Here is a 19,513-nt window from a genome sequence, read left to right on the forward strand (position 1 = left end):
TGAGGCCATGAACTTATTGAACGGCCCTCGTATACTGACAATGTCATTTAGTCTTGTCCTGGTTTGACTACAATATATGTGTTTTCAAAGCATGTTTTATCATCAACAGATCACACTCATCCTCACTGTACATATTGTTTTTCAGGGTTTAGGAAAAGTCAACCATCAGAAACCAGTGGTGAGTAAAGGCACATTTCATTTGACCTGAAAAAGTCCATTTTTTACTCCTATACTGCAGCAACGTACTTGATCAACTTCATGTTTTTACTCCACTACACGTCTACTTTATTTTATTTTTTATTTATTTATTTTTATTTATTTATTTTTTGGTTTTGGTGTTGTGCATCACATGTGTTGAGAGATGCAGTACATTCAGCTGTCAAACACAGAACTAGATGTTTCTTTATTATCTTTGCCACAAACCACAACTTTATTGAGTCCACAATCAAACATCATATGTGTGGACTAGGGATGCAAATTATCAGTGAATCCTTTAATCATTAGTTGGTTGACCTTATCAATCGATTGACGATTAATTGATAAGCGGAGATTTTCCTGAGAACCTGAATTTCTCTTTGGATAGGGTCTATATGAATAAAAGCTAAATATTGTTTATATAGTTCATGAAAAAAGCATGTCGTATTCCTTGATGATTGATTTACTGTACCATTGGATACAGTACAGGCAATGACATTTATGGAGTAGAACTAAAGAAATTCAACAGAGAAATTCAATAAAATAAATGGATCTGAAGAGGGGCAGTTTAGAAGAAATGAGCATTTCTGACTTTGCATCACTGACATGATGAAGCGAGATTTCAGCAGAGATGTATGGACAAACCGGCTGTCTTCGGACAGGATGTGGAAAAGGGCAATTAACCGACAATTAATAGTTTAATCGAGCGAATTCTTATCGACAATTAATTGATAATCGATTAATTGTTTACATCCCTAGTGTGTACTATTCATCGTTAGGTCTCATGGGGAACGGCTCTCCATTAACTCTTTCGGTTGGCTTCATAGAGGTATGTGGTTGTCAGAAAATCATCTTATCAGAGAATATGATGCACTGCTGTTAATTAAAACAGAAGACAGTTTATAGATTGAACTGATGAAGTCTCTTGGATTGAAGACAAAATGTTTTCAAGAGCAAAAAATGTGCAGGTGAACTTTGAAAAACTGCTAAAGATGAAAAAGTTGAAAAGGAACACTACAGCAGTCAAATTTAACATCCAAACTAATGCAGTAGTTCTATGAATCTGCATCATTTACTCATTTACTGTTTGCTGATAATACTTACATGTTTTGAATGCTGGTCTTTTATTTGTACTGGAGTATTTTAACACTTTCAGTGCCATGGGCCGATTAAATCGGCTTTACGAAAACAACCTGTAAAGTGCCACGGGCCGATCAGATCGGCTTTGGAGAACACGCCACATTTGTGTACAAACAAACCATCCACCCCCATTTCTTTCTCACATTTCGATGACGTTCTTTCTGTGTCCCCCTTTTGAGACCAAGCAGACGGGAATTTGAGGTCACGCGACCGAATAATATTTTTATATCTTTTTAATGTTTCTTATTCTCCGGTGTTTCATCAGAGGGAGCCCTCCATGCCGGGGGGCGGCTGTGGACTCCGGGGGCTGTGGCGCCTTCTCTCACTGGGGTCCGCTCCTTTCTGGTGGGTGGGGGTCCCAGTTGGCCCTCTCCCACTAGTTGGGATGCGGGGCTGTGTTGCTGGTGCCTGGTCGCCGGGGTCGGCGGCTGCCTCCTGGTGCGGATGGCTCCCTGAGACAGCGCCTCCTAAATTGATGTTTTAGTTTTACTTGTACATTTTTGCTCTGGTCTACCCGTGCTCAGTCAGTCTTCTTAAGTATGTGTGGGCTTGTGGGTTTGCATGTATGTGTGTGTGTGTGTGTGTGTGTGTGTGTGTGCGGGTGAGTGGGTGGGTGTGGGTGGGGGGCGGTACTGATTTTTAAACTGATATGTAAAGCACTTTGTGCTACAGTTTTTAATGTATGAAAAGCGCTATATAAATAAAGATTATTATTATTATTATTATTATTAATTATGCAAATTACGATCAATAATGAATCGGCTGCGTCCGGTGCGTTTTGAATCTAATTAGCAATCGGTCGGATGTTACCGAGCGGTTTCCTGCAGGATTCTTCAAATATTATAAGAACGACGCGAAATACTGAAAAACGGCCAAATTCTGTGGCACTTTTAAGGCTTATTAGCCCCTTAACTGTCTGGCACTTAAAGAGTTAATCATGCGCTACAGTCCTTGTACTGATGTAAAGAAGCTAAATACTTGATATAATTTGATTTGATTTATTTCTAACATGCAAAAAAAAAAAAAAAGAAACAAAACAAAATAAAAAACAAAATAAAACATTCAAATGGACAGAATCTATCTCCAAGCACATAAAAGTCTGAATTTTGCATGGTCGAAAAGGAGTAGGAAGAAGTATGAACTTAATCTTACTTAATCTACCACTGCATTTTACTGATGTAAACAAGCTAAATACTTAATCTACCACTGCATTTACCTGTAACCACCAGATCTGAGGGAAAAATGGGCTTATTGCTATAATGTTGCTCCGTGCACATTTCTATTGTATTTGAATATTTGCATTAGTGTGGATGTGTGATGTAATTACAGCCTCCTAAACCAGAGGACCTGGCGCTGATCTGCTTCACCTCTGGAACCACAGGTAACAGGATTCACATATTTAAACCTTTTGAAATCTTATTCTCACATTCTACATCATAGTAATGAATATGACCATTGTTTGCTTTTCAGGAAACCCAAAAGGTGCAATGATTACTCATGGAAATGTCATCTCCAACACTGCAGCCTTTATTAGAGTAACAGAGGTAAACAAATACTCCCTTAATATGGACGGTGTAGAGAATATACGAAGGAAAATGACAGAACTCTGGTCTTAACACAACTGCTTTCTTTCTTTTCGCCCACAAATAATTATTTAAGATTTTTTAAACATTTATAAAGTTTAAAATGGGAAATCGATCTTTGTTGACCTTATACTTTTGACATTTTCATCAGTATTTATTTGGTTTTATTTGGTTAATTTTAGTTTGTTTTCACTGAATTCATCCAATCCAATCCACTTTATTTATATAGCACATTTAAACAAGAATATTTCAAAAGTGCTGCACATAGAATCGTACAAAACAATTAAAAGTGCACTAAAAACCATAATTAAGTACATAAAACTACAATGCTATAAATAAAGCAATAAAACCAAATAGTTAAAAGTAATAAAATGAATAAAAGACAGACATGCAGATAATACATGATTCTTTCATTCATACACACACACACACACACACACACACACATGCACACAGACACTGTTGCCTAAACAGTTGTAATCATTTTGTTCTCAGACACCTTCCTCTTTTTATTCCTATTTCTACACATCCGTATTCACTTTTGACCAGGTTCAGTGATTACCTACTGGGTCACATGGTCACAGTCATTTCATGAAAAGAGGTAAAAATATTAGTCCAACAGTGTTCATGTATAATTTTAGTTTAGTTCTTAAGAAGTTTTAGTTTTTCAGGTATTATTTAAATTAGGGAAAGCCTTGAGACATTTACTATATTCTATATTCTACTATGTTTTATTCTTTTACACCATATCGTGCAAATCAAGAGAAAACTAAGATGATTTTACCTGCATTTATTTATTTTTTATTTATTTATTTGCACATCATAAAACAGCAACAGAAAAATTAAAAAACAACAGCAACAGAAAAATTAAAAAACAACATTCAAACAAGTAACATCATTGTGCAGGAGAGGATAGAAGCCAAAAAAGGGTTATGTGAAAACCTCCCCGGAAATAAACAATACACAGGAAAAAAAAAAAAAAAGAATTAAAAATATAAGTGAAATAATAAACTAAAGTAAAAAAAAAAAAAAAAAATGCAAAATCAAATTACAAGTCAAGTGATATACAGCCTTATGTGTTTTTCATGAATTAGAGTCCTTTTCAGATACTTTTTAAATAATGATGAAGAAGATGCTGATTGAAGTTCAGGTCGTAGATTATTCCAAAGATGCGGTCCACGATATTTTAGAGAATACTGATTGACAGAAGTTCGGCAGTACGGACGATAAAATTTGCTTGAATATCGTGTAGGATAATTGTGAATAACAGAAGACAACATAAAGAAGTTCTGGAAAACTTTGGGAAGAACATGAGTCATTTCTGGTGATTTTAGTTTGTTTCATTGTAGTTTTTATTTTGCTCAAAAACTGTCACTTTTATTTTGCTTCAGTCAACATAATTCTTTAACTCTAATACCCCTGATGCTGACCCTTTGTTCACCTTCATATTCCTGTCTTTCTTGCTCTTCCTCCTCCTCCTTCTTCTTTGTGTACGTTGTTCAGGGCGTTCTGAAGCCCAGCTCTAAAGACGTACTCATCTCCTTCCTCCCTTTGGCCCATATGTTTGAGCGAGTGGTGGAGGTACAGTACACCATGCCTGACCTGCATACGTGCATGTGTTTTGTGTGTCTTCTGCAGGTTCACTGCATGCTGACCCTCCATGACATTCATGTATCCTATCTCCCCCTAGCTCACATGTTTGAGAGGGTTGTACAGGTATGTCTCGGACCTGCTTCTTCAGCTGTTTCATCATGATATTATAAATTTTGTGCAGATAGAAATACAAATATAGATGATCACACAGAGATGTAAGTGTATTATTTTAGCTGTGTATAGTCATGTGAAGTATGAGACAGTGTCATCTTTAAAATTGTATTGTGTAAGCTACTCCGTATCTTGGATGAGGAAAAAATATTTAGACATAGGGAGAAAATTTTTGCATTTTTATCAGAAATCTGTTCATTTGTAGTTTTCGATTGTTGTAATTCCGTTACTAGACTTATTTTACATCCATATTACCAAAAAAAGTATTTAAAGACTGATGGAATAATCAGTGGTGTTGTTGTTTTGTACTTTTACTCCTAGTTGCAAAAGTGAATTTCAAGTTCATGCAAGTTTATAAAAAATAACTTTAACGTCACTATCAAATCAATTATTAAGACCTGTAAAGACTGTGCATTTTAAGGCATAAAATTGTCTGATGAGGGATGTGTGGAAAATGTAGATGTACTAAAGCTCTGAATCGAATTACTATATCAGAAAGTTTGAAAAGATAGATTTTATGCTAAAAATGCAATGCATGAGAATTTGATTTTAAAAAAAGAATACAGCAGCCAAGAGCCAGATGCTGCTGAATGGGAAACTTTTAAATAAATGTGCTGTGTACGGACTGAATGTTTTAATATTAGTATAACAGCACCATCGTGTGGCTAATTGGTCTGACATGTACAAGGTGTGATGCATTTTTGCTCTTTTTTTCCATCAGGGTGTCATCCTGATCCATGGAGGTCGAATCGGATACTTCCAAGGAGACATTCGACTTTTGATGGATGATTTGAAAACGCTGCAGCCAACGGTCTTCCCTGTGGTCCCGCGTCTCCTCAACCGCATGTTTGATAAGGTTGGTATAGATTTTACCACCAATTCTATTTGTGTCATCTGCTGTTTTCTCCATGCAAACTGGTAGACCTTTTCCATTAAAGGGGTCATATTTTGCTAAATCCACTTTTATTAGTCTTCGGTACAGTTATTTGTGTATTTGGAGCCTAATAGTTCAAAAAGTTTGAATTTGAACCCTCCAGGTGCTGCAGAGCTATCTTTATATTCATTTTGGCAAAAATCGAGTGGATTTCTACAACCTGTTTTAATTCCTTCTTCATTTGTTACGTCTTATAACTAGTTACGTCATGACATTTGCACATATAAGGTCAAGACTTCCGACAAACATTTCTCCAAGTACGACATAATTGTGTGTCAGCAGCTGCGGTTGTAGTCCATACTGAAAATATATCCAAACATGAGCCGATTACCTAAAATGTTCAGTTGTCGGTTGTATTAATGAACACAAGTGGCTGAACACTGGACCGAGCAGCACGGTCAACAACCTGGAGGGGGTTGGGTGTGAAGTGGCTCATTTGCATTTAAAGGGCCAGCGCTCAAAACGACCTTTCTGGTGTTATTACTCAGAAATAGGGTTGAATATAGACCTGTGGGCTTTAATGAAGAATTCAGACCCAAGCATAGCATTTACAGTTTATGTAGACCACAGGGAAATGTTTTAAAATACATAATTCCATTTTTTTTAAAAATGCAAAATATCACTCCTTTAAATTAATTCAGGATTGTCTCTTCTGCCGGCTCTTTCTTGTGTTACTTCCCTTTAACTAAATCAATACTAAACACTCAGTATAGTCAACAGTTGTTACACAATTGCAGTTATTTTTCCACTGGTTTCTCAGGCTTTTAAACACATTTTTTTCTCTCTTTTTGTCTCTCTTGCCAACCTGAAGAATATAACACACCCACAGTAGTTCACACTTAAACTTTATTTTTTGGTTCTGGTTGAGAACCAACTTCCTGGATTCGGGACCCATGCATTTTTTGGACAAAATTCTTGTTTCAAATTTGATCCACAAACCAACACATGTTTTTGGAAAAGGAGTATGTGTTGAGTGGGTTGTGAAACACTTTGTAAGCCTCATAGCATAATTGCCTAAGTCATTCACTAAATGGACAAAAGTATGGGGACATGTTGATTTCAGGTGTTTCTTTTCTAAAAGGGGTCTGGGCTACCAAACAATAATATACAAATATTATAATGTAGTTTTATATTGTGATAAATATCATATTGATTATTAACATTGATGTTTATGTCTCAAATCAGCATGAACAGGGCATCTTACAGCTGTAGTCATGATGTGTTTCAATATTTTTGTCTATGTAGTTTATAAACATCAATGTTTCATTTTTATGTTTAACAGGAGATTTTTCTTGCTAAGTGAGATGTGAAGAAAGTAAATGGTTAGTTGTCGTAGAAAATTATTTACACTTAGAGCACCAAAAATATTTTAGAAATTTAGAAGTAGAACATTTAAAATCATAGTCATGGATAAAAAAAACAAATAGAAACAAAGTCAATGTTGAGAGAAATTAAGTAAAAACCATCTCTGAGGCATTTTGGAAGCAAAGATAACAATTTAAACAAAACTAACCAATGCAATGATATTTATCACAATATAAAACGATATTATGATATTTGTTATTATTGTTTTGTAGCCCAGATCTCTGTCAGAAAAGAAACACCTGAATTCAGCATGTCCCAATACTTTTGTCTGTACAGTGTATTACTTAGGCAATTATGCTATGAGGCTAACAACTTGTGGTAAAGGATGCAACTAAACCTTTCTCAATTTTCCACAGATATTTGGTCAAGCCAACTCACCACTGAAGAGATGGCTGCTAGATTTCGCTTTTAGGAGGAAAGAGGCAGAGCTTCGAAATGGTGTGGTCAGAACAGACAGCATGTGGGATAAACTCATATTCAAAAAAGTACAGGTACGTGTAAGGTGTAAAACCATCATTATAGTTGAGTAATGGAGTCAGGTGCACAGAGGTGTGAATCCTGAACTGTACTATTTCACATGTGTATGAGTAAAATGGCTCCAAAATAAAAGTAGTGGAACTTTACCAAGTTTGAGTCACTAGTAAAGAAAAATGAAGTCAAAAATGCTGGTTGGCTGTAGCTTCCAAGATAGTACAGATCAGAATTAATGAAAGAATGGGTTTTAAAGGAATGTTTGTCTACAAGCTTCTACTTCTAGTTTATTATTTTATTTAACAGGGGCCATGCACTACTCATCTGTGGAGCCAGAGGTAGCTATAAGCATATTTGCATGTGTGGACCCTGGACAGGAGAGGACACATTAAAACACACCTAGACAGTACATAACACAAGAGAGGTAATACAGGGGTTGGACAAAATAATGGAAACACCTTAAAAAATCAACAAAATATAATTTAATATGATGTAGGTCCGCCTTTTGCGGCAATTACAGCCTCAATTCTCCCAGGTATTGATTCATACAACTTGTGAATTGTTTCCAAAGGAATTTTAAGCCATTCTTCAGTTAGAATACCCTCCAACTCTTTTAGAGACGATGGCGGTGGAAATCGACGTCTTACTTGAATCTCTAAAACTGACCATAAATGCTCAATAATGTTGAGGTCTGGGGACTGTGCCGGCCATACGAGATGCTCAACTTCATTAGAATGTTCCTCATGCCATTCTTTAACAATTCTAGCTGTATGGATTGGGGCATTATCATCTTGAGGTGAAGGTGTTTCCATTATTTTGTCCAACCCCTGTACATGATACGGTGCTAACTGAAATGCAAAATATCAACAAGTGACTGACAAAGTCACTAATTAAGCACAGTAAAACTTCCTTAAAAACAATATCATCAAGAGGCCAGGCAGTGATCACAGGTTTTGGTTTGCTTTCAGCCATATGTTCAGTTTTTTAAAGATAGTCTGGCTGGAACAGACTCTAATGTTCATAGGGAATGAGTTCCACTTCTCTTTTGCTCTGACAGAGAAGGCAGACTGTAATAAAACTATATCATATATATTGAAAACATCAGCTAACCAGCACTTTTGTCATTTGCTTTCTAATTCATCTCATTAAGTATGAAAGATTTAGTACATTTTATCTCTAAGGCAGATAATATCTGTAAAAAAAAATATACACATATCTTCTGTTCATCTTAAATAAACTTTTTAAGACATAGTTTTACCAGTTAGTTTCAGTGGTCTCTATAACTGTGTTGGTTTCTTTTCCGTCTCACTCGTCAGGCGAGTCTGGGTGGTCGTGTGAGGCTCATGATCACTGGAGCAGCGCCAGTGGCTCCGGTCATCCTCACATTCCTACGAGCTGCTTTGGGCTGTCAGGTGAGCACATTCATATATTTTCATCTGGAACTACAATTATTTTAAAATGAATTGTCAATAAAGCCAAGCTGGCTCTCCAGTTTTATGAAGGTTATGGACAGACAGAGTGCACAGCCGGCTGCTCTATGTCAATGCCAGGAGACTGGACGGCAGGTAACATCGTCACACACAATACAGTAAAAATAAATCTGAGTTAATAGAATCCCAGTTTATTATATCATGTTTTGCATCTTCAGGTCATGTTGGGCCTCCTCTGCCATGCAATCATATCAAAGTGGTGGATGTGGCAGAAATGAATTATCTGGCAGCCAATGGAGAAGGAGAGGTGAGGATTGATGCCTCTGTAATCACACACATACAGTGGGTCTGAAAGTTATTTATTGGCTTCTACAACACAAACTTTATTACAACTTTCAGTAAAGCTGCGCATGACTTTTATCACCAATTTTTCATCAAATCTGTAAAACCCAAGTCATAGCCTAAGTATCGTGAATCTGTAAGTCTTTCTGTGATTACGCACCGGAATCTCTTCTCTCACGGCGAACAATTTCAAAGTGTGCTCGACCATAAACAATCTATTTGATTACAAACAGAGTCGGTAGGTCACGACATGCACTGTGGGAAGCGGAATTCCACACAGCAGCATTATGGCCACAGTGGCAACACACACAGACACAGCTTCATTGCCTCTTGCTACTGCGGCTGTGTGGAGCTCCGCTTCCCACAATGCACATAGCGACGAATTTCCAAAAATGCCTGAGTGACCTACCGGCTCTGTTTGTAAACAAATGGATTTTTTATAGTGCAGTACACTTTGAAATTGTTCGCTGTGAGGGAAGAGATTCATGTGCGTAATCATGGAAAGACTTACGGATTTGTGATACTTAATCTATGACTCGGGTTTTACAGATTTGATGAAAAACTGGTGATGAAAGTCATACGCAGCTTTAACTCTTTCGGTGTCACAACAGTTAAGGGGCTAATAAGCCTTAAAAGTGCCACAGATTTTGGCCGTTTTTCAGTATTTCGCGTCGTTTTTATATTTGAAGAATCCTGCAGGAAACCGCTCCGTAACATCCGACCGATTGCTAATTAGATTCAAAATGCACCGGACGCAGCCGATTCATTATTGATTGTAATTTGCATAATTCATAATAATAATAATCTTTATTTATATAGCACTTTTCATACATTAAAAACTGTAGCACAAAGTGCTTTACATATCAGTTTAAAAATCAGTATCGCCCCACACACACACACACACACACACACACACACACACACACACACACACACACACACACACACACACACACACACACACATATATATATACATGCAAACCCACAAGCTCACACATACTTAAGAAGACTGACTGAGCACGGGTAGACCAGAACAAAAATGTACAAGTAAAAGTAAAACATCAATTTAGGAGGCGCTGTCTCAGGGAGCCATCCGCACCAGGATGCAGCCGCTGACCCCGGCGACCAGGCACCAGCAACACAGCCCCGCATCCCAACTAGTGGGAGAGGGCCAACTGGGACCCCCACCCACCAGAAAGGAGCGGACCCCAGTGAGAGAAGGCGCCACAGCCCCCGGAGTCCACAGCCGCCCCCCGGCATGGAGGGCTCCCTCTGATGAAACACCGGAGAATAAGAAACATTAAAAAGATATAAAAATATTATTCGGTCGCGTGACCTCAAATTCCCGTCTGCTTGGTCTCAAAAGGGGGACACAGAAAGAACGTCATCGAAATGTGAGAAAGAAATGGGGGTGGATGGTTTGTTTGTACACAAATGTGGCGTGTTCTCCAAAGCCGATCTGATCGGCCCGTGGCACTTTACAGGTTGTATTTGTAAAGCCGATTTAATCGGCCCATGGCACTGAAATAGTTAAGTTGTAAGGACAATAGCGTTAATTGAACACTCTTACAAGAAAAGAAAACAGACATCATGTTCAGAAATGTTATGTCTAGCACTTTAATGATTTCAGAAAAGTTGTAAGACACGTTCCTTCATTCAGATAAAATTACTCTTTTTCGAGTAGCTACATGTGAAACAGACAAGTAAAGCAAAGGGGCATCATGAAAATACAGCACAGTAAATCCTTTACAACAAAGCAGCAACTGAACTTAAAATGCACAATATTAAGGCACATCATTAAACATTTAAATTTATTTACTAACAACAATTTTGCTGTAGGTGTGTGTCAAAGGACCAAATGTATTCAAAGGATACCTGAAAGATCCAGAGAAAACAGAGGAAGCCATCGACAAGGATGGATGGCTGCACACAGGAGACATTGGGAAATGGCTTCCAGTAAGTACAACAGGCTCAGCGCTGATCTCCACTTACTGTTCCTCTGGGTATCAGATGTACTTGGCAGCAGCAGACTAAATGTTCTGAATGATTGTCTTGTTGTGATTGTTGCAGAATGGCACCCTAAAGATCATTGACAGAAAGAAGCACATTTTCAAGCTGGCACAAGGAGAGTATATTGCTCCGGAGAAAATTGAGACCATCTATAATCGCAGTGATGCAGTAGCTCAAATATTTGTTCACGGGGATAGCTTACAGGTAAACACATGAACATAAACAGTGTCCTATACATACACAATGCTGCACAGGAATATACAGCTGGAACAATTTGTTTTTTTTGTTGAATTTTCAAGGCATGTTTGGTGGGGATAATAGTGCCTGATCCGGACTTTTTACCAATGTGGGCCAAGAAGAAAGGGATTGAGGGATCCTTCTCTGAACTGTGTAGCAACAAGGTCACTTTAATCACCATCAGCAAGTCTAAACAAAGACCTTGGTTTTTTCCTGGATGTCTAACATTTTTGTCTTTTTCAGGATATAAAAAATGCCATTCTCGAGGACATCCTGAGGCTCGGCAAAGAAGCAGGACTCAAGTCTTTTGAGCAGGTGACTGGTGCTAAATTTGACTAGTGTCTGGCCCATTAATGACTTCATTTGAAGACTGTTTAAGATCTTTGAGACCATTTTGGATGCAATTTAAGTCACTGTGTTTACTGCAGCTGTTGACAGTACTTTTATGTTTTTCTAACTTCCACGTGAAACTCCGTAAGACCCAAACAAGTCGTAACTAAGCATTGTGCTGCCCTTTTAGCCTTCAGATAAGCACTGAATAAGCTGTTCCTGCGTCAGACCTCATTAGACATGCACTCATCATATTCATGTCAACAAAACTTTTTAATTCTAGAAGTGGAGTGTTTTTTTTATGAGACCACACATTGGATTATTGGCTCTGTATTGTATTTGCATCTCAAAATCAGTTATTTCAAGTCCAAAGATTCAGATTTCATACTTTTAATGAGCCTTCAGAAACCATTTTTAGTCAAATCTATTCATTTCTTTGAACCATCGTTATACATCGCTCACTACTTTGATGCTAATACTGTCATTAAATTTTTCTTTCTTCTGTAGGTGAGAGACATTGCACTACACCTGGAGATGTTTTCTGTGCAGAACGGTCTTCTGACTCCCACCCTGAAGGCAAAGAGGGCTGAGCTTCGGAATCACTTCAGAGAGCAGATTGACGCGATGTATGCCAAAATTAAGATGTGAACGGGTAGGGGGGCAGCCATCTCAAAACCACTGCCTGAACCAAATACCCCCTCATCTCTGCCAGTGTTTGCCGGGACAGATTTCAATCCAACTGGATAATTACTTGAGTTGAATCTGTATCATCCCAGTTTGATCTTGTTAAGGTACAGGCAACCTCCCATCCCCCTCACGCACTTGATAATTAGTTCAGAACTGTACATAAATGACATGTAAGAAAAGGGGGAATGTGACTCGCGGTGCTTTTAACTGCCAATTATACTCACAGCTTTAAACATTTCAGACAGTTTTTCATTCTTGCCAGATGAGATACAAATACATTGTGTAAACACACTTTTCCAGCAGATATTGCCCATTTATATAATATTCATTCATATTTAATGGCTGTGGGTATCTATTTAAGTTGATATTTAATGTTACCTTTTAACTTGTAAATAACCTATCTGCTGAAAAGTCTATTTGTACACAGAGTATTATGCCTGATATTCTGGTGTTAATTTCCTGCATTCCCATGTTTCTCAAAGCTGTAGAGCAAACAAAGACCTACAGACCTGTGTACAAAGCAGTTAAAAGCCTTTTTGGGAATCATATTGCTTGAGAGAATTTTTGTGTTATCGTTTTTCTTTGCATGGAAAAAAAAATCATGAAATTGCTTTCTATAATCTAATCTATAAAATTTCAAATTTTGGGGTTACAACATGAAACGACTCACTGTTTCTGTGTTAAGTGCACAAGGTTGGGCCAACAGCTTGATAACACAAGTGCCGCATTTCAGTAGCATCAAAATTAACTCCCCATCCTTGTCTGCATTTCACATTAAGTTTTCACTGATGGTCAATGAACACAGCATTTCAATACTGGATGAAAAATGGGTGAATTTGACTCAATTGTGATAATTGCACACATCTAATCATGTTAAGGATAGGGTATTGAAAGCCATATTGTTTTCTGTTGTTTGTTTGTTTTTCATACAATGAAAGGGCAAAAGTACAGTTTTGTGCAGGAGTTATTAGTACAGTATCTTTCTTTGTCTGCTGAACCACAAGAAAAAATGTTATTTCAAGATAGTCTTATTTTTGTCAACTCTAACAAAATATATTTTGGTGGCTTTTTGTGACTTATATTTGTGTACGATTTGGGAGCTTTGTTTTGTTGTAATTTGTCAATAAAGTGCATTAATAACACCTTTATAACTGTCTAGCTTGTGGAACATTAATCTTACCCTCTACCGAGAATCAAAATCTGCCATGCATATGAGCAGAAGGTCATCTGAGATCTCCCTGCTGTTTTGTTCAAAGTCGTCCAGACTCTCTAAGTAGTCTTGGTCATCTTGGTCGGTGCCCCACTTGTCAGCAGATTCCTCTGTTGGGCACACTGTGGTCTGTGAAGTCCGGTGTGGTGCCTGGCTGAGTTCAATATTTCCTGCATCATCCATCAAGTATGCTTGGTCCTCTTCATCCTGTTATTAAAGACATGGAGACATGATCACATGCTGCATGTTAGAGAGAGCAGTGTGTACTTAATGATTTCTGGGAAAATATAGTTAAGTTAATCAGGAGGTCAGCTGAAATAAAGTAAACTCACCAGTGTCATAATGTAGCTGACACAGATCTCCTGTGGCAGAGGGTAACCTGTAAGAAGAAATGTTCAGTCAGACTGCATTACCAGCACTGAGTATGTCAAACCTCTGAAGGAGAACATACTAGAAGATCTGAAGTTCCTACAGTCAGGATCATGACACTTCTGGTACCACACCTCATCTTTGAGATCTACAACAATCCTGCATGAGAGGATGAGACCCAGTCAGAAATACAGAGAATATTTTTAAATTGTTGTGTGGACATGAAACATACGCACATGATGTTGTTGCTTTTATGAAACCTGGCCACGTTTTCACACCAGCGGTATTTAGCAATGTCATAAACCAGCAGTTGCTCAGCAGCAAAGTAGTTCCATCGTCTGATGCCTGTTGAAGTGAACAAAAGGAACAGGGAACATTCTGAAAACTCACATGGGCTGTAGGAACATACAGTGCCAAGGAGTTCATCAATCAAATCACAGAGTCAGCCTGTGCAATCATATAAACCCCAAAGGAAAATAAATTTTCCTGTTAAAATTTTATTTCACAGTCAACAAGCTGAAAGATGGCGAACGCCAGAAACACGTTAAGTACATATGGCCACATATTTTCAGACATATGAATCCATGCGGACGCTTGTTCCCACACATTTCCTTGATACATCCAAACTGACTTGGAATTGAGTGTAGATGCATGTGCCACTTGGACTGCCTTGTCTCCTCCCATCAATAATGAAAATGAGTATAAACATGTGGCATACTGCCACCTTTTATCCAAATAAAAATGGAAACTACATCAGCAGATCAGCATAGATCTTGCTGGATCACTGCAATCAAAACCAACCATACTTATAGTGACATGTTAGATTAACATTAAACAGACTGAACACACACAGGTACAGGAGGTACTGTCATCTACTGTTCAAGAAAATGTGGAAAAAATGGATGCAGCGTTACAGACACCGTCCACGACTGTGCGTCAGGTGTCAGAAAAGGGATGAGGATCGTGGATCTGATGCCAGCATCTACCGCCTCAGCTGATGGATCTGCCTTGGGTGTCGCCTACCGAGGGTCACTATTGTCTGCACTGTCTCAACTTTCTGAAGGCATGCTGCTGCATGCCTATTCAATATTAGCTTTTTTTCTCAATCTGATATTTTCATTGTTCTTTCTTTTTTAAATAAAACATTGGTTTATGAGATGTGCATTGCATTTGCTTTTCATGGACACACAACTTTTCATTTTTTTAATTTGGGGTTGTGTAAAATTTGATGATTTACACCTAATAATTATATGCATTTAATCACTTACCAAATATAAGCATTCTGGGCTTATTTGTTTTCAATCATTTAAAATTATTTTGTCTTTTAACTTCAGAGCAGCTATTGCTGCTATACAACACTAATTTGAAATGTACAGATGCTCTGTATATTTAGTCTTATGTCACAATATTGAGATAAGGTAAGATAAGATAAGGTAAGGTAAGGTAAGGTAAGATATACTTATACAAGATATACAAGGGGGAAATTCAAGTGTACAGCAGCAAAAGGCAATATGCATTAAATACAACAGAAAAATTAAAAAAAGGTAAAAAAAAAAATATATATATATATATATATATATATATATATATATATATATATATATATATATATCTCCGCGTCGAGAGGGGCCAGCTGAGGTGGCTCGGGCATCTGTTTCGGATGCCTCCTGGACGCCTCCCTGGGGAGGTGTTCCGGGCATGTCCCACCGGGAGGAGACCTCGGGGAAGACCCAGGACACGTTGGAGAGACTATGTCTCTCGGCTGGCCTGGGAACGCCTCGGGATCCCCCCGGAAGAGCTGGAGGAGGTGTCTGGGGAGAGGGAAGTCTGGGCATCCCTGCTTAGACTGTTACCCCCGCGACCCGGCCCCGGATAAGCGGAAGAGAATGGATGGATGGATATATATATATATAGACAAATTTGTTAAAGTGACAAAAAGTGACAAAAAATAGCAATAATAATGATATTATCACTTACTTCCTTGTATCCCGTCCTTTTTAACTAAAGTTAATACAAAGTTGTCCAATTCGTGGTGAGGAGATAACAGGCAGCCAGAAAGTGAAAGAGCTGTTGATTAATGGGACAAATTAGAGAAAACAAAAAATAAATTATATTGAAATACTGAAGTTGAAACATAAAATAGAATGGATATGGCTACAAAGAAAAAAATCCTGTTTTCATCTCAGTCTAACCTTGATTTGTAGCAGATCCCTTCGGGTTTTGAGTCTTTGTGGTTTTACCTTCTTGTGTTTCTCCTGAGAATGTAAGGATTCTCTGACCTGTGAAACTGATGATATACAGGAACAACATAATGTAGTAGCTTTAAACACACAATAATAAGAGTATTATGTACAACTTACCTCACATTACAGACTAAGGATGCCAGGAATATGCTTTCCTCTCTAGAAATGCCTTTCCCAGCTTTGGCACTGAATTTGTTGTCATCCGCCACAGTGAATGCAGCATTCTTTCCCACCTTTGATGACTTGTAAAGGCGGAAATTTCTGTTCCTTGTGTAGACTCCTATTTTTGTTCACAGTTGCAAAAGAGGATAAGACAATACCCTGTTAACACTGCATTTGTCTACTTTACAAAAAATGTTGTTGTTTTTTTTTTTTATCTCTTACCAAGATCCACAAAGAGAGAGTCTTGACCATCCTTGTTTTTGACACGGAGGAAGCTGAGGTCTGTTTCTTCATGTTTGCGTCTCTTGGTCTGTGGACTTTCAGTCATCTCACCAGCACTTTCAGCTTTTGTTCTACAAACCATTTATAAATGACAAAAGTTACTGGTGGTGTCGACCAGTCTGAGAAGTATGAAAGCATTCATTTTAAATAAAAACAGCAGAAAACAAACCTCGTTCCACTGTTTTCTGCACTAGAATCTAAAGCACTTGCAACTTTTTGACTGCTCTGGACTTGCTGAAGAATTGCATGAATGAACCTACCTACAGTAAAGACAGAAAAGGTGATGCAATGACCTATCAAGTATGGTAATTACAGAGATGTGTTACCTCTCAGAAGCTAAACATACCAACATGTATGTTGTCTTTGAAGGCTGCATTTGGCAGGTTGAAGATAAGATGACGACTGAACTTGTCCTCTGTGCTTGAGTCAAGATTGAGGACATCTTTACCAGAACATTCAATCCCATAAATTTCCTTCAGTTTTCCACAAACGTACTGTCAAGACACACAACACACAAACATAAAGTAAACTGAACATGTAATATATTCACACCTGTACTTGTTTGACACACAAGCTGCTCTATAAAACATGACATTACAAAATCTACCTGAAAGGAGCAAAAAATTTTGTTGATGAAGGTGCAAAAATGTACCTCTATGAGAGAAGACACCATAGTTTTCCCATCAGCTCCACTGTTTGATAGCCTATGAAACTCCAGGTCGAAGTAGAGTTTACAAACAGCACCCTCTGGAATCACCTCATAGCAATGCATCAGTGACTGTTTGTAAGTCCTGAAAAATATTGAGGGGTTAAAATGAATACAGCAGGTGGAATGGAACGGAATTACTGCTACTCAACTTCTGTATGTCAGTGCAAATTTCATGAACTTTACTTAGTTTCCATTTCTTGTAACTTTATACTTTTATTTCACTACATTTCAGAGGTAAATAGTGCAGTTTGTACTAGTGAATCTTTAAAGGCTAACATAATAACAATGATTTGGAGCAAGGAAGAGCTGATAACCCTGCCCCTCCTCTCAAAAAAAAAAATGTACACAGAAAAAGCACTACGCATGTCTGAATTTTTTGGATGAATTAGAAACTGGATGCTGTTAAACAGAATATTTGGCATAGGAATAAACAACTAAATTAATCTATCTGATATACTGAACATCAAACCCAACATAACCAATCAATAAATGTGGAATTGAACACCAAACTAACCATAAAAAGATCTATGTGGGAGCAATTTTTTTCTGTTGAACTATTATTTTTAATCAAAGTCATCATTTCCAGTTCGGAAGCTTAACAGTAGCTACTTGCAACTATGAGAGGTAATTTCTGCTGATACATTTGACAAACAACTTTAGTTAATTTACAGACTGTAGTATTACATCCTCTTTCTTCCAGTGAAAACCATGCATTGCTGAATGTAATGATTATGAATGTTTGTAAAGTGATGGGTTAAATGTTCCTTTACAGGTTGAAAATCGTCCTCAAAAAACGTTGCAAAGGATAATAAATGCAAAGGATAATATTATAATAAATGGTGATATATCACTTAGGAAAGGTTGAATGGAAGGAAAAAAATTAATAGTCATCGCTAAAATAATTTTAGGTCTTTAAGGGTTAAGGGAGGGGGTCTGAATACTTCTTCTTTATTATCCTTTTTTGTCAAAAGAGCAAATGAACAGATATGATGCAACATATTTTGCAAGACAATCCTGACATGTACCTGTAATAATGCCACAGCTCAGTGTAACTGGTAACCAGGTAGATCCTTTGGCCCAGGGATGTCTCTTCTTTTTCAAGTGCAAAAACATGCACATCCTGAGGAAAAGTCGGTCAGCTGTCAGAATTCCCATTCTTTGATAAACTAGCAGCACAGAATTCCAAATCCAAAGAGCAGACTGGTGAAAAAATGCCACTAGTGTCAGCAAAGGTTAGTGTTACCTCTTTGCAGCTCTTCGTGAAGCTGATAGCCGTACTCTGACGAGGAAACAGCTTCCAGACAGATGAGGGCTGACACGGCCACAGGCGAGGTTTGTAGGTTGTAGTCAGAGGATTCGATGTGAACGACTGAGCAAGTTGCTCAACCTTCTTCACGCGTTCTCCCCACTTACTCATTGTCACCACTAAGTAAGCACTTTACTGTGCGAAAAAAGTCAGAGGTCAAAGTAGCCTGATCACCTCAGGATGCTTGAACTTCAGTTCTCTTCTCATTCCTCAACCTGCAACAGCCTGGCAAATAATGTTGCTCACAAATAAATGTACAGCAACAGAGAGTTGCTCGGTCTACTTAAAGAAGAGTATATTGTCTCCATTCATTTATGCTTCCGTGTACAAACTAACGTAAAGTTTGACGGCGCATTACCTACCTTTAGTTTCTATAACACGCTAAAAGAAACGTCAGCAGTTACGTCAAATTATGTTTTGCCAAATAATTTAGTCGCCGGCTCATTGCTCACAAGATGACAAGTGGTTTTTATAACCTAAGTATAAAAACACAACCACCATGTTTTTCTTTTCGGCGCGTCTACCAGAACAGGAAATGACGTAATCCAGCTTCCGCTAACAGAACGGACCTGTAACATGTCAATCAGGGAGTAACTTCGCAACCGAAAGTCCATCAACATAACAAATAAAACAAAAAATATTATAAAATGCGAAAATATACATACATATTTGCCGAACTATAAATGAACATATTAAGGTGTTTTTCTTCACTTTTCCCCCAATGTAAATATTTTTTTAAAAT

General features: G+C 37.8%; 2 protein-coding genes across 7 annotated transcripts in view; one reads left to right on the top strand and one right to left on the bottom strand.

Moving 5' to 3' along the window:
• Nucleotides 1-13,638, top strand: part of acsl1a (acyl-CoA synthetase long chain family member 1a) — a 35,046-nt gene extending 21,408 nt beyond the window's left edge. For 4 of the 6 annotated variants that reach the window (XM_030139264.1, XM_030139272.1, XM_030139283.1 and 1 more), the window contains exons 8-21: nt 146-178; nt 2,665-2,716; nt 2,806-2,879; nt 4,557-4,634; nt 5,404-5,538; nt 7,338-7,472; nt 8,769-8,864; nt 8,945-9,017; nt 9,101-9,189; nt 11,066-11,182; nt 11,297-11,440; nt 11,536-11,637; nt 11,717-11,788; nt 12,311-12,451. In XM_030139264.1, coding sequence (XP_029995124.1) covers nt 146-178; nt 2,665-2,716; nt 2,806-2,879; nt 4,557-4,634; nt 5,404-5,538; nt 7,338-7,472; nt 8,769-8,864; nt 8,945-9,017; nt 9,101-9,189; nt 11,066-11,182; nt 11,297-11,440; nt 11,536-11,637; nt 11,717-11,788; nt 12,311-12,451 — 1,341 coding nt within the window. Of the gene's footprint in view, nt 1-145; nt 179-2,664; nt 2,717-2,805; nt 2,880-4,421; nt 4,500-4,556; nt 4,635-5,403; nt 5,539-7,337; nt 7,473-8,768; nt 8,865-8,944; nt 9,018-9,100; nt 9,190-11,065; nt 11,183-11,296; nt 11,441-11,535; nt 11,638-11,716; nt 11,789-12,310 lie in introns of all 6 variants that reach the window. The other 2 variants (XM_030139299.1, XM_030139290.1) reach the window with 2 other exon arrangements.
• On the bottom strand, nt 11,175-19,281 carry primpol (primase and polymerase (DNA-directed)). The gene is made up of 15 exons (XM_030139405.1): nt 19,134-19,281; nt 18,709-18,906; nt 18,491-18,585; nt 17,409-17,547; nt 17,103-17,250; nt 16,926-17,016; nt 16,697-16,827; nt 16,430-16,592; nt 16,262-16,356; nt 16,047-16,136; nt 14,306-14,414; nt 14,152-14,228; nt 14,033-14,079; nt 13,671-13,907; nt 11,175-11,305 (listed from the first exon to the last, which is right to left on the bottom strand). Exons 2-14 carry the CDS (start codon nt 18,880-18,882, stop codon nt 13,674-13,676), a joined length of 1,593 nt encoding a protein of 530 aa, XP_029995265.1. The 5' UTR covers nt 18,883-18,906; nt 19,134-19,281; the 3' UTR covers nt 11,175-11,305; nt 13,671-13,673.
• Nucleotides 19,282-19,513: the final 232 nt, after the last annotated feature.

This window comes from Sphaeramia orbicularis, chromosome 1 (genome assembly GCF_902148855.1).
Source record: "Sphaeramia orbicularis chromosome 1, fSphaOr1.1, whole genome shotgun sequence".
Classification (NCBI taxonomy): Eukaryota; Metazoa; Chordata; class Actinopteri; order Kurtiformes; family Apogonidae; genus Sphaeramia; species Sphaeramia orbicularis.

What these genes read in the sequence shown, in the direction of transcription:
- primpol (XM_030139405.1), bottom strand. Translation starts at nt 18,882, where the DNA reads ATGAGTAAGTGGGGAGAACGCGTGAAGAAGGTTGAGCAACTTGCTCAG. An exon ending in CTCTCTCTTTGTGGATCTTG is followed by an intron (nt 16,593 to 16,696) that starts GTAAGAGATAAA and finishes GAACAAAAATAG; the next exon opens with GAGTCTACACAAGGAACAGA. An exon ending in TCCTTAGTCTGTAATGTGAG is followed by an intron (nt 16,357 to 16,429) that starts GTAAGTTGTACA and finishes GTATATCATCAG; the next exon opens with TTTCACAGGTCAGAGAATCC.